Source organism: Euprymna scolopes, chromosome 17, assembly GCF_053919585.1.
Source record: "Euprymna scolopes isolate OS-2025 chromosome 17, ASM5391958v1, whole genome shotgun sequence".
Classification (NCBI taxonomy): Eukaryota; Metazoa; Mollusca; class Cephalopoda; order Sepiida; family Sepiolidae; genus Euprymna; species Euprymna scolopes.
The window spans coordinates 108,720,423-108,735,334 of NC_136498.1; the positions used below are offsets into that span (position 1 = coordinate 108,720,423).

The window sequence follows — 14,912 nt, forward strand, 5'->3', positions numbered from 1 at the left end:
GACTCTCTTTTGAACCCCGTCAAGAAGTGAGAGACTTGCCTTGTCTTGCTTCTTAATTTTGATAGCTTTTCTTAATTTCCTTAAACATGAATTATAATAGGTTCCTGTAATTGTGGTATCCTTTACCAAAAGATTTGTCATCACTATTCTGTTCTGATTCCAGAAGACAATGAGCATGACGTTGGCAATGTAGAACTGCACCCTTGCTTTCTTTGGAAATGGTGAGCATTGACTAGGCTTTGGTCTCTAGATCATAGTGATAGACCTAGGTTTAATCTTGTGTAATCAGCAGGGCTATGACAACAGCATATTCTTTTCATTGTTTGATTCTCTAGTATATATCTGACACAGTTAATCAACCGAGAACCACATCACTCTATAAAAAAGCATATAAGATAACAACGGATACAGACTCGAGAGTCAAAACAATAAAAAGAATATGCTGTTGTCATAGCCTTAGTAATCAGTCTTTTGAAAAACTTTGACGCATCTTCTTGGCAAATCTCCGAATTCATCCCCGAGCACTTGACACATTCTTGCCTGGGAAATAATCTGGCAACATTTCACAAGCTCATATGATGGAGCATCATTACTATATTTTTCTTTAATTTCATCAAAAGTTTCCTGTGGTATTGTTTTCAAATACAAAAACCGGATCACTGCGCAACACTCAACAGGCTCCATTTCACACTTGACTCTGTTCAAACACCTGTAAATCAGAAACCACAATTAGTTCAGAGCTGTAATTTGCCACATAACTTATAGAGATATAAATCATTGCATATGCAAAATTTCAGCTACATCAGACAACTGGAAGTGAGACAGGTGCATTACTTATTGAACACTCTTTGTAACTTGTGTGTACTTTTATCCATTGCATTATTTTGGACAGTAGATTAAAATGGTACTTCGAACAACTAAAAATGTGAAATGTAATTTTTTTTTTTCTACTCACTTTCACCCAAAACAAGGCATATCACCACTTGGACGTAAAGGGCTACTATTTGGGACCATGCATATAAAAGATTAAGATGTTAGTTTACGTTGTATTTGAACTTCTGCATATCAGTACAGTTTGGAAAGCGGGTAGCAGGAAGGGAATTCCAAAGTCTAGCCATTTTTATTTTTTTTTTTTTTTTCAAGACTTATTTTTACACATCTTTCTGCTTTGCCAAATCTTAATTTTCTTGAAATTTTATAAACTATCAGAAGTCACTTTGTAAATAGAATCAGGAGTTTTTACTTTTCTGGCTCCTTCCAAGTGCAAGATGATAGCTCAAAGTTGATGGAGGTTCCTTCAAATTTTATAAGATAAGTAATGATAAATAGAGGATGTTAAGTTTTGAGACATTGTGTTGAACAAAGATGGCTGCGTAGTTCAGATCAGTAACCAAGATGGCAACCAAGAATCAAATGCGGTCCGTGGTGTAGTTAACCTCTTAAGTTCTGAGATATTGTGTTGAACAAAGATGGTGGCATAGTTCAGATCAGTAACCAAGATGGCGTCGTAGTTCAGATCAGTAACCAAGATGGCAGCCAAGAATTAAATGCGGTTCGTGACGTAGTAAACGGCAAACTGATTGCATCCAAAATTTTAAAATAATTTTGGGACGTTTTCATTGGTTGTTTAGCACAGCCGTTGGTTATAAAAATGATTGGCGAATCCATTCGTCTCATACCCCCATTAGGAGTCAAAAACATTTTACAGAGGATTTGTCACAGAATCATTTTTATTTGTAAAGTGTGAAACTTTGTTAATTCATTCATTTCACATAAAATCTGATTTTATTGTTAGCATTGATTTCCCTGATATCTATCTAGTTAGAATTATTTTCTAGAACGACATTGGGTACTTACAGGAACGACCACATGAAGGTTGCCAACATCTGCAAGTGAAAGTGATTCTGTGGAACGAACTGGATTTGAACTTAATACACTCAGGTTATCTATCCATATCATTAGCCACTTAGCCACCGTCACCTCCCTGTTGTTGTTGTTGTTGTTAAGCATCATGAATTCATTTTGAAGGAATCAGTATTGTTGGCATTCGTTTCACAGATATCTTTCTAGTTAGAATTCTTTTCTAAAAATACATCAAGTACTTACAGAAGGGACCATGTGAAGGTTGCCAACATCCCAAAGTGAAAGTGCGTAAATAAAATATTACAAGATGGAAAATAGACATTTCTATTCAACATGATATGGTTAGTCTATGGGGCAATGGTTTCATGACAAACAAACATATACTGCACTGTCAATACCAAAGGAGGAGATAATGCTTGGGACAAGAGTATATAATGATAAATGAACATATACTACACTACCGTTACAGTTAGTTTATTCATTCATTTCGGATGAATTGGATGGTTTCCCTAATATTTTTCTAGTTAGAATTATTTTCTAGAAATGCATCAGAAGGAATCATGTGAAGGTTGCCAACATCCCTAAGTGAAAGTGTGTAAATAAAATTAGATTGAAAAACAGACATTTCTATTCAACATGATATGGTTGATGTATGGTACAATGGTTTCATGACAAACAAATATATACTGCACTGTTAATCCCAAAAGAGGAGATAATGCTTGGAACAATGGTATAATAATAAACATATACTAACCCCCCCCCCACACACACATAATGTTTATTAATTCATTTTATACGAATCAGATGTTTTCTCTGATATCTTTCTAGTTAGAATTATTAGGGGTCAAAAGTGGCTCAAAATTGAAGAAATCATTATGTGTATTCATCTTAGTTTATTTTTAAATTTTTAATCAGTTCATGTGTGTGTCATGTCGGTACAGTAGCAACGTCACCAGCTTTGAATGTTACAGGTTCAGTTTCAATTCTAGCTGATGGCATCTAAATACTTTTTTTTTTTTTTTGAATCACGACTCTATAACAATACTAGACTACCCGTGACCCGTTGGGCCAGTATGTTATATTAGCTATGAAATTCATGTATGAGTGTGACACTTGTGACGTAAAGAAAATAGTTTTTTTTTTAACATAACAGGAACATTTCTATGAAAGTATATTAAAATGAAAAATCACGGACGGATCACTCAAACATGAAAAAAAAAAATGCTCCCTATTGTGTAAAGTTACCTATTTTTCCGAATAATCGCTCAGAAATCGAAAATTAAACATGATTTTCCTACGAATTGAATGCAGACGAAAGTCATTTTGCAGCAAAACGCACATGAACCTACCGATGAGAAATATAAGAATGAAAAACCCATATTGGAATCCTTCAACCAAGTTATAGAAACTTAAAATCTAAAAAAAAATAAAATTAATAAAACCTGAATCAAAAAAATAAAACCTAAATAAATAAAATAAAACTAATATTGAAAGAGATTAGTAAATGTGTCAACAAATTCACCGTTCTCACACAACTATTTTGTATCTAGAAATGTAAACAAAAAATAAAAAAAGAAGGAAGGAAGGAAAAGGGACGGATAGAGAGTAGTAGTAGTAGTATTGGCTTTACTACAATTGTTCTTATGTTTGTCAACGGGTTAAAGTTGTTTAGTTGTAAGAAAATAGCGACAGTATATTTGTAAATAAGAATAGTTGCAAAACACCCCCACTCTTTCCATGTTAAAGAATAATTTCGAAATAATAACGTTAATATTTCAGTGCGCAGATCAAAATCTGCAAAAGAAGCGATTTGTGTTTATTTGTTTATGTTGTTATGGGGTAATGTTTATGCGCGTATGCGCAACCGGATGTCGTAAACCAGAAAGTGGGTTACATCACTCGTTACAAGGTCATTTGAGTTTTATAATTATATAAATATACAAAATCTGGACAAATTAAAATATCATATTTAAGTGTATTTTACACCCGGGCAAAGTCGGGCGCCTCCCCGCTAGTAATATATAAAAGACACTACGTCTGTCTGTCTGTCTCCATATTTTCAAACTCTATCTCTTCCGAAACTTAAAGCCACAGAGCGATGCTAGGGGCATCAAATTATTGGATTTTTTATGGACGGTTCTTTTATGGATTAGCCGGTTAAAATAGTTTTTAAGGGGTCAAAAATGGGTCAAAATTAAAAAAAAAAAAAAATTATATATTTTGTACGTTCATCTTAGTTTATTTTTAATCAGTTCACATGCGTGTCACGTTGTTACAGTGGTAACGTCACCAGCTTTGAATGCTACAGTTTGGCTTTCAGTTTCGATTCTAGCTGATGGCAACTATTTTTTTGGTCCCCCGAAAAAAGGAGGGTGGATCTGTAAATTCACCCTTGTCTGTTTGTCTGTCCGCACTTTTCTCAATAACTCCACCTTGAAATTTTTTTAAATTTTGCACAAACATTAAACATGATATGAGTAAAAAAGTAACAGAACGGATTTTCCGAGGAAAATTCCGGTTGCCCCCCTAGGGGTGCCTTTCGGGTTAAAATGGCTAAAATTGATACTTTTGTGCTTATTAAAAAAATTGATGCCTTAGCTTTTTTAAAAATTTCTGACAAGTTGTAACTAACTGATTTCTATATAATTTTGCATGTCTGTACTTTGCGATAACTCTTGGGTGTGCCCCAGGGGTTCTTTTTGGGGTTAATAAAAACACTACACTATTTTACTATATTTGTCCAAACTTTTCTGTGTATGTCTATTTAGCAGTTTTGCATGGTGCTGAACTCAAATTTAAATATGTTAAGGTCTCGGGGACTTTTGAGGATAAATGGGGATTTGTGGGGCAAATGATGGACTTAGTCATTTCTTTTTTGCATGGTGCAGAACTCAAATTTACATATGTTAAGGCTTAAAACTGCACCATTTGTTCATTTTCACCAGGATTTGATGTCCCCTGAAGACTTTTGGAACTAAATGGGAGGGGTGGGGGAGGCAAATGCTGAACTTAATTATTTTTTTATGCCTTGTTCACTGTGCACTCACGGGGGACCATGCATGGTTCACTTGTTTTACTTTTGAAATCACAACTCTATAAAAATATATATGAAATCTGGACAAATTTAAATATATTTAAACATATTTTATGACCGGGCAAAACCGCGCGCCCCTCCGCTAATAATAATAATAAAACTTAAAAAATAATCTAAAAATGTTCAATTAGTTGAATAGATTAAAAAAATGTTCACTTAGTTGAATAGATTCAAGAATTCTTATAGATAAGCTAGTAAAACAAGTCACTGTCCAATTACATGTGATAATAACAATTGCATAATCAATGCAAGGTGTTTTAACACACATGATGAAATGGTTTTTCAAATTATTCATAGAATGCACTGTCAATCTCAAAGCAGGTGATAATGCTTGGGACAATGGTATAATGACAATATGCTAGAATACTCAGTACTTGTACAGTTTAATCAAGACATTAAAAAATGAAAATATTAAAACAAGTTTATATACGTATCTTTCTTTTGTTTTTTAACAATGTGATCGCCACTTATCAAGGCTCGGAAACCACTCAGGGATAAAGGTTATTGCATGTACAGTACGTTAGTGTGGGGGTTTAATAAAAATGTCTACTTAAAGGGGGGGGCGGTTCATCAGGAATTTGTTTACGTTGGACTTGAAGACATCCAGGTTGTGGTCAGGTGGGAAGCAAGCAGACGGAACAGAGTTATGGAATAAAGTTCTCTGAAAAAAAAATTTCACTTAATTTCATCAAGTAGTTTTGTTTTGTTTTTTTTGTTTTTTTACAGCGAAAAAACAATTTGTTATGATACCGAGCAAAAGGTTTGATTTTTAGGAAGAAAAGCTAGTATTAAAGAAGGGGAGGGAGTGTCGGCGCTTTAAGCTGAGTTATCTTCCCCTGGTGTGTTAAAAAAATCCAAAGATATCTTCCTTCAACGTGCTGTCATAAAAACATGTTTTTCCACTGTAAAAAAAAAAATACTCCATCAAATTAAGTGAAATTTTTTTTTTTTTTTTTTTGAGATCTTCAGTCCAAAACGGATACGTACAATATAACCTTTTTTTCGATATTTTCATTTTTTAATGTCTTGATTAAACTGTACAAGTACTGTATACTCCCCAAAGGAGGTAGTTCATTCATTTCGTATGAATGAGATGGTTTCCCTGATATCGCTCTAGTTAGAATTCTTAAATTCTGGTAATTAGGGGACAGACCCCCGTGAATGTTGTCAACATCTGTTGGTGAAAGTATTTCAGTGGAACAAACTCGTTTCAAACATGGCACACCCAGGTTGTCAGTCTGTGCTGTTAACCACTTAGCCACAGTTACTTCCCACTTGGTCCTGGATATGACCTTAAACTATATTCAGTGGTGAGGCCCCAGCTTGCGGGCTTTGGGGAGTGTGGAGCCACCCTTTAATTGCCATTGCTCCCAGGTCCACTCTGACCCGGAGGGGTAGTACCTGTTAGGGTCTCAACTATGGGTTAAATAGAAACCGACTTGAAAATAACGTGAAAAGGGTTGATATGCCGTAAAACAAAAACAACCAACCTACTTCCCACTTGTTTTTTTTTTTTTTTTTTACATAGGCGTCACCACTTACCAAGGCCGATAGGCCACTCAAGGATAAAGGTTAAAGAGTGTACAGTAGTCAAAAGGACAATATAGTAATCGATAGTAATTGAAGTTCGGTAAATTTGTTAACTTAAGTGGAACGGCTCATCAGAAACTTGTTCACGTTGGACTTGAAGACAACCATATTTATAGACAGCTGGAAAGCAGGAAAACGGAAGACAATTCCACAGGCGTGCAGTTCTAAGAAAGAAGCTTTGATCATGGAATCTATGTTTAGGTTTAGGTACAGATAAAGTGTGGGGAAAATTATTGATAGTGTTTTCAGCTAGTCTAGTGTTTCTTGTGAAAGTTTGGCGAGGGGGGACCATAGATTGAAGCTCAGTCGAACACTTTCCATGAAAATAACGATAAAGTAGAGACAAACTCGCAACATCTCTTCTGTGAGATAGAGGTTGCAGCGAAGAGAAAAGGACATCTCCCACCAGGCCACGAAGTCTATTTTGAACCCTATCAAGGCAGGACAAGTCTTTTCTAGCAACTCCTGCCCATATGTGGCAACAGTATTCCATCTTTGGACGTATCTGGCTCTTATATAGATAGAGAATTGCATCAGCAGTGAGATATCTACTGGATCGATAGAAGGATCCGACCATTTTTCCAGCGGCCTTGGCAACAGATTTGATGTACGTATTCCATTTAAGATCAGGAGTAAAGGTCAAGCCCAGAAGCCTGTCAAAACTTGAGGCCTCCCCAAGACGAGAGCCATTCATTTTAATTGATGCCAGATGGGGATCAGAACGTTAATGATGTAAAGATAGAAGCTTGATTTTAGATGCATTAAAAGTAACCAGCCACTCCTTTCCCCATTGTACAACGTGATCAAGATCAGAGGAGAGAGAATCAGAGAGAACTTGGTCGTTTACTGTCTTAGATGTGCTACCATAGATGGTAGTGTCGTCAGCAAAAATGTCTACGAATGATGTAAGGATGTGATTTGGAAGATCATTAATGTAGATCAGGAAAAGAGTTGGGCCCAGGATGGACCCCTGAGGGACTCCAGCTTTTATACTGTGAGCTTCTGGTTAATATTTTACTGTTTCAGGAACATTCTAAAATATTTAAATTCTAAAATAAAAAACAAAAAAAAAAAAAAATTTTGAATTATCAAGTGTTTGCCAATATTTGCACAATCTGCAACATATTTTTTGGGTCTTATGTAGAACTAGCAGGGGTACCCGGCGTTGCCCGGGTGTTTGGAGGTGTGTGGGGTGTTAAATAAAAAAGAAACCGGGGGGGGGGGTGTAGGATCGAAACCGAAGCCCTGAGGCAAAGTTTGAAAATAAAATTGGCCAGCCAGAATGAGTTACTGAACCAAATTGACAGGTGCGCGCCCGGAAGTCGTCGAGCGTTACGACGACGACGACGTCCAGGTTTGTTTGATATAAGCGAAGGAAAAAAAGAAAACGTTTTAATTAAGCGGGAGGTGGGGGGGTAATCAAAACATTGAGAAAAAAAACACAAAAAAAATAACGTAAGGCAAACGAACGATGAAAACAGAAAAAACGAACACGTGCAAAATGGCTTAAATAAGCCTGTTTTGATATTAAAATTTAAAAAATCGGTGGGTACCCGGGTGTGTGGTCGGGGGGTGGATAAGCGAAGTAAAAAAAAACAACAGAAAAACGAACGTTACATGAAAAATGGCTTAAATAACACTGGTTCAATATTTAAATTTAAAAAATCGAGAAAAAAAAAAAAAAGACATCTCACACCACGATTCGAACCCAAAACGTTTAGATAATGAACCAACGTGCTAATCAACTGACCTAACGCGATGTACACGAAATTTCTTCAGTTTTTCAACTATTTAAAGTAAATCAGGCCATGACGTCATCTGATGCATGCGTAGAACCGGTCAAGAGGGCCGTTTTTATTGACCCCCCCCCCCCCCCCGTCGAAAATTGTCGATTTCGGGGTGAAAAACTGAACGTTTTTGACCAATTTTTTTATATTTTTTGAGCGAAGGATGGAGCTTCAATATGAAACCGAGTTTGTGAATTTTTGTTGTCTGTCGAAAGTTTTTAGCAGACACACAAACATACATACATACATTTTCGCTTTTATATATATAGATTGCACTTGTTTTAAAAAACGAAAATATGAAAAATGCAAGCAAATCTTTTATGTACATACTCATCACAGAACAAAGATGTCACATTCCAAAACTCACATAAATTGATCAAGTAGTTTTTTAAATAAGAAAATCAAATTTTATGAGAAAGCAAGCAGAGGGCTCGGAGCAGCCATATTGTTTTCAAATGTGTTAAAATACAAAGGCCGGCAACTTCATTTGACTATCGAGATTTATTTTATTATTGGTCCCCCGATTTATCGGAGAGGGACCTATGTTTTCAGTGGCGTCCATGCATCCATCCATTAGTTCGGACGATTGCCAGCTAACCATCCATTAGTTTTTCTTGAAATTTTGCCACAAATTGTATTTCATTAAATAGATGTGCACAGTATAAAAAATTTTTTTGCAAAAATTTCCGTTGCGTCCCCAGGGGATTAAAAGAGCTCAAAATTGCTAAAAATTATATGTTTTCCCCCATAACTTTTGATCCATCCATTAGATTTTTCTGAAACTTGGCAAAAATGTGAAGGCAACGTTGGCCCTTCACACTTCTCATAGTCATCATTCCTTCACTATTTCTTGTGGTGTCATCTCACATGCAGCACCAGAGACAGACCACGCACGCGCAGCTTCTTAATCACTAAAACTCATACAATTTGATTTTCTGAATTTAAAAAAAAAAACTACTTGATCAACTTACGTGATTTTTGGAATATGACATCTTTGATCCGTGATGAGTACATACATAATAAAGAGTTTTTTTCTTATTTAAGTGTTATTCTAAATATGTACCTTTTTGATTTTTTCATTGATCTTTCAGAGGGCGTTGTTGAAATTTGGTTGACTTCGGAGGATTTAGGTGCTTATGGCCGTGACATTGGTGTGACGCTTCCTGAACTTCTCTGGAGACTGGTCGATGTGATTCCAAAAGGTGCCATGATGCGATTAGGGATGACCAACCCACCTTACATCCTTGAACATTTAGAGGTTTGTATTGAACTTTTTTTCTTTTTTTTTCATATTGAAAATTTGCATATTTTTTGTTATAGTCTTACTCTATCACCTCTCAAATAAAATATGCAATCCTTTCTTCCGACCAAGTTTCATTTTTTATCATCATTAACATCATCATCACATTTCACTTCATCGCGAGGTCCATCAGTGTCCGAGGCGTCTCTCATGTCCACATCAGAGCATGCCTCACTTACGGGGCAGTCTTTAAGGATGTGTGTAAGAGTCTGCATGTCGACACTGCAGGGACACCGAGCATCCTGTGCAGGTTGTTCCGTATTTTGGCAACCTTTACTCGGGCCCTGTTGAGTGTTACCCACTGGGGGCTCAGTCTGCTGGGAGGTCTTCTTTCAGCGCTGGAAAAGCCTCGTTTTTGTTGTTGTTTTTGACAGACTCATTCCACTAACACAGGCATAAGAATGCTGGTGTTATTTATCCGAGGCCTGTGGCAGTGGCAAAGCTCTTGCAGGATGGTAATCACCACAGCACTTCTCGGTGTCCAAATAAAGAATGACGATTGTTGTTGTTCTGCTTGTCATGCTCTGCCTTTCAACAAATCTGTGCCAGAGCAATTTCTGATATCTTGTAGACAGATTGTAGGTTGGTCGATTTTGGTAGCGAGGGTTCTACATTCCACGAAAATGTTTGACAGTAACAAGTTGTAACACATTATTTTTTTAAGTATGAAAGAGGGCATAAGATTAGTGTGGCCAATATGTATTCAAGATATAACATCATGTTCCTTTCTTGATTTTCGAGGAATTGATCTCCATTCTCTCAGAATGGGTTTGATTTGATATAGTTTGTTTTTTGTGTTGTTATTCCAATATTGATGCCATTTTGCATAAAATAGTTGGCTGATATTATTCCTAACTAGCCTTAGTGCCCGGCGTTGCCCGGGTGTTTGGAAGTATGTGTTAAGCAAAAAAAAAAAAAAAAAAAAAAGGTGGTAGTAGGCAGGCAGGTTCGAACCCGTACCGCGAAGAAGGAAAAGAACATAAAAAAGTGACATTTTTTTACTGTTGCACCCATCGCCAAACCAGAAGTGACATAGGTTTAAATTAAGGCTAGTCGATCGAAAAAGAGGGGATGACTTTCGAAAAATATCAGTGAAAAAAGCCCCCCCCCCTACCTGTAGAAAAGTGCCCAGTTGAGTGTAAAGGAATTAATGTTTTTATCCGATTTTTCGATATTTGTCGTCTTAAAGTTTGAGCTTCAAAACGATACCGATCTTGTGCAAATCTGTTGCCTCTGTCGAACGTTTTAGGCAGACATACAAACATACATTTTAAACAGGCAGGTGAGATTTATATATATAAAAGTCGATATATGAGATGTTAATTGTATCAGGGTTCAGGTTTAGAGCTGATTTGGCTGCTAAGTGAGCTTTTTCATTTCCTTTTATTCCCACATAATTTTGGATCTAGCATATAATTATTTCTTTGTGTTTAGATAATGAGTTTATGTTATATAACGAGGTGGGATTGATATTATAGAAAACAGTTATATATGTTACATTGAGAGGTGTGGAGACATCAAAACAGTCATTTTACATAGTGAAGTGGGATATTATTTTGTTCTTATGACGGGATTAGATATAAACGTATAAACCAATGTATGTTTGTTTAGCAAGGGAATATGATATCTACGTATAAACTGAGTCATGTGGTATCAGAGAGTTATCACACGGGTATATATTACAGTTCATATTACATGAAGGTATCATCTTTTATAAGAAGAATAATATATGCTTCATACCTTTCTTTCTTTAAGATTTCTTCTATCTTCCTGCTGAGCTCCGTGACCAACCATGAAATGACCAGCACCATCCAATTGAGACATCTGTTCTTCCTTCTTTTATGAAACCACAAAACAACACTTTATATTTTTAAAATATAAATTTATTTCACTTGTCTCAAATGGTCTTCACAAAGAGTCTGCTTTTCTTGTCTACATATTTGTTCTACCCAGCCTCGCTTCCTGGTCATCTGTTCACTCCCGTGACCAAGCTTTAACTCCCGAGTCTAAACTTCCCGACCTCCTGACCTCAGTTCTGTTACATTATCATTCAAAAGCACATGTATCCCTTATGTGTGACCTTCCCACGTCTGCCTGCCCTTCAAAAAGGTCCGTGATAATTCATGGTGTTCTCGGCAAGAGTTCTGGTGCCTTTAATTAGGCATAAATCGAGTCCCTTGGGACCCTAATTGAATTGAGAAAAGTTCAAACATTTAGGTGATATAAACATGATGAAAATGTTCAAATAATGCCATTCTATAATTGGGATATCTTCGGCGCAAAATAAAGGTGTCTCTGCTTGTAGAGATTTCAAGTCCTTTTTCAAACATTTAGGTGATATAAACAAAGAAATTGTTGTGGCTCGATTCTCAATAAGGCATTCTTCTCGGAGCCGACTTTTGGTGAGTCTTGCTCTTGCCTGGGTTTTTGTAGACTGAAAAACAAATGAATGTTTTCAAAAAAGGCGCCAAGTAATTATCTTGGCCCATACAAATTAACCAATCACAGGCTGCCTAATGAATCTCACAAACTCAATACTGCTTGCAATTGCAAAACCATACCTTTAAACTGAAATTTTATTCAGTTATAACATCAAAGAAAGGTTATTGGCCAGGATACAGTCCTTGCAAAATGGAGGGTCAGTTTTGCCTCTCAAATTGGGAGCGAGTAGTTAACCCCCTTTTGTTGGAGTGGTAGCGTGGTTTTCCTTCGAAAAGGTCTATGATAATTCATGGTGTTCTCGGCAAGAGTTCTGGTGCCTTTAATTAGGTATAAATTGAGTCCCTTGTGGACCCCACATGAATTGAGAAAACTTCGTAAAGTGTTTAAATGATGCCTTCCTCTAATTGGGATATATTCAGCACAATATAACAGTGTTTCTGCTTGTAGAGATTTCAAGTCCTTTTTCACCAAACATTTAGGTGGAGTAAACATGACAAAATTGTTGCGGCTCCATAAGGAATTGTGAGTCTCTTTCGCCGGGAGATTTTTCGTAGACAGAAAAAATGGACGTTTACAAAAAAGGCGCCGAGTAATTAGCTTGGCCCATACAAATTAACCAATCACAGGCTGCCCACAAGAAATGTGCATAGGCAGCTTAAAACAGTGAAAATGGTATCGTAACTGGAATTTCTCACAGCGTGTCATGTTAGTACAGTGGTAACATCACCAGCTTTGAATGCTACAGTTTTGTTTTCGGTTTCGATTCTAGCTGATGCCAGCCAAAAACTTTTTTTTTTTTTACTTGTGAAATCACGACTCTATAATAATATATATGAAATCTGCACAAATTTAAATACCATATTTGAGTGTATTTTATGACCGGGCAAAGGTGTCGTACCCCCACACACCTCCGCTAGTATTTAAAATTAAACCACTTCAAGCTATGAATGAATTTGCACATGTGCAAAAGTAACAGAAATATGTCAGCAAGTTGAAATGAACATTTTTCATTTTAATGTGTCGATATATGCCTGTACGCGTTATTCACCCATCCAAACAAAGATTTTACTTAGTCGTATATGGCTACTGTTTTTGTTCATTTCAGTGTTATGTGACCTGTAGTTTAGCAGTTTTTCAGCTAAATCATCGGCGGTCACTCGTGTCCGAGTAAGACTGTCCTCCGTTGTGGCTTCTGTGGGTCCTCAGGTGAGCATAGAGCCCAATCCTGGACCCAATTTTTCTTGTGCAATTTGGGCAGATAAAGGTAGTGGTGGTGGGGTAGGGTTGGGTGTGTCTGGTTGATAATCTGTCCTTTCTGTGCTTGCTTGATTTAGGTCACTGCTATAAAGCGCAGCACCTTCGTGGACAGCGCTCCTCCATGCCAACCTGTTCCCAGCCACGTCCTCCCATGTCTCAAGGTCCATGTGAAACCGCTTTAGATTTACTTTGATGTTGTCCTTATACCTCATCTTTTGGGCACGCTTCCCCTCAACAAGCTGAGAGTAGAAAATCTGTTTTGGGAGGCAGAGATCCGGCATTCGGACAACATGACCAGTCCATCTGAGCTGGCGTTGAGCAACAGTAGCGGTGATAGTAGGACTGTCAGCCTCACTCAGGACGCTGGTGTTGGTGCGTCGGTCCTTCCAACTGATTCTGAATATCTAAATATTTACCCACAGACACACACATATACATACATTTACTGTTTTATTGATATAAATGAAACTATTGTCTAAAATGCTTACATTTCATAAGATTTTAATCCCTTTCAAAAATTTAATTTCAATAAAGTGACCATACATTTTTATAATCTAATATATAAAGTAAAGCTAGCCTTTTTATTGTTTCTTTGTCATCGATAGCTTTCTTCCTACAGCTTTTTCTTGTTGATCATTGCAGCATGTTCTTAAGAATAAAATATGATTGGATTTCACAACTTAGCGAATAACATGCATTAGCCGATAAATAACCAGTTTTTTTGTTTTGCTTACTTTTTGTTTATGATTTTTTTTCATACATTTCGTAATTAAATACTTATTCCACATTTGGTTTTTACATATTTGTATTATGTCTTGATTTAAACTCCTAAATCTTTGGTGACTTTTAGGAGATGGCAAAAATCCTCAACCATCCAAGGGTTTATTCATTCCTCCATGTGCCAGTGCAGTCGGCATCGGATAGTGTTCTCATGGACATGAAACGCGAATACTGTATTGATGACTTCCGACACGTTGTCGACTTTTTGAAAGAAAGGTAGACATTTTTTTTTTTGTGGTTTTAATTTGATTTTTGTTTTTTAATATATTGTTTTGTTTTTTGTTTTTTAAATTTTGATCCCACGACAAAAGGACAGTGGACCTGTAAATTCACCCTTGTCTGTTCATACTTTTCTCAATAACGACGCCTTGGAATTTTTTGAAATTTTTACACAAACATTAAACATGATATGAGTAAAAAAGTAACAGAACGGATTTTGGGGGTGCTTTTCGGGTTAAAATGGCTAAAATTGACACTTTTGTGCTTATTAAAAAAAAATTGATGCCTTGGATTTTTTATCAAACTTTCTGAAAAGTTGTAACTAACTGATTTCTATATAATTTTGTTTGTCTATACTTCGCGATAACTCTTGGATGTGCCCCAGGGGCTTTTTTAAGGCTAATAGAAACACTTCATTTTTGGGACTATTTTACTATATTTGTCCAAAATTTTCTCTCTGTGTCTAATTAGCACTTTTGCATGGTGTTGAACTCAAATTTAAATATGTTAAGGCCTTGGGGACTTTTGGAGCTAAATGATGGGGGGGGGGGGCACTGTGCACTCACGGGGGACCATGCAT

General features: G+C 36.6%; 1 protein-coding gene across 2 annotated transcripts in view; it reads left to right on the plus strand.

The window, feature by feature from the left end:
• LOC145296869 (threonylcarbamoyladenosine tRNA methylthiotransferase-like) overlaps nucleotides 1-14,912 on the plus strand; it is an 88,280-nt gene that overhangs the window by 36,306 nt on the left and 37,062 nt on the right. For both annotated transcript variants that reach the window (XM_080143004.1, XM_080143003.1), the window contains exons 8-9: nucleotides 9,426-9,592; nucleotides 14,184-14,329. In XM_080143004.1, coding sequence (XP_079999130.1) covers nucleotides 9,426-9,592; nucleotides 14,184-14,329 — 313 coding nt within the window. The remainder of the gene's footprint in view (nucleotides 1-9,425; nucleotides 9,593-14,183; nucleotides 14,330-14,912) is intronic.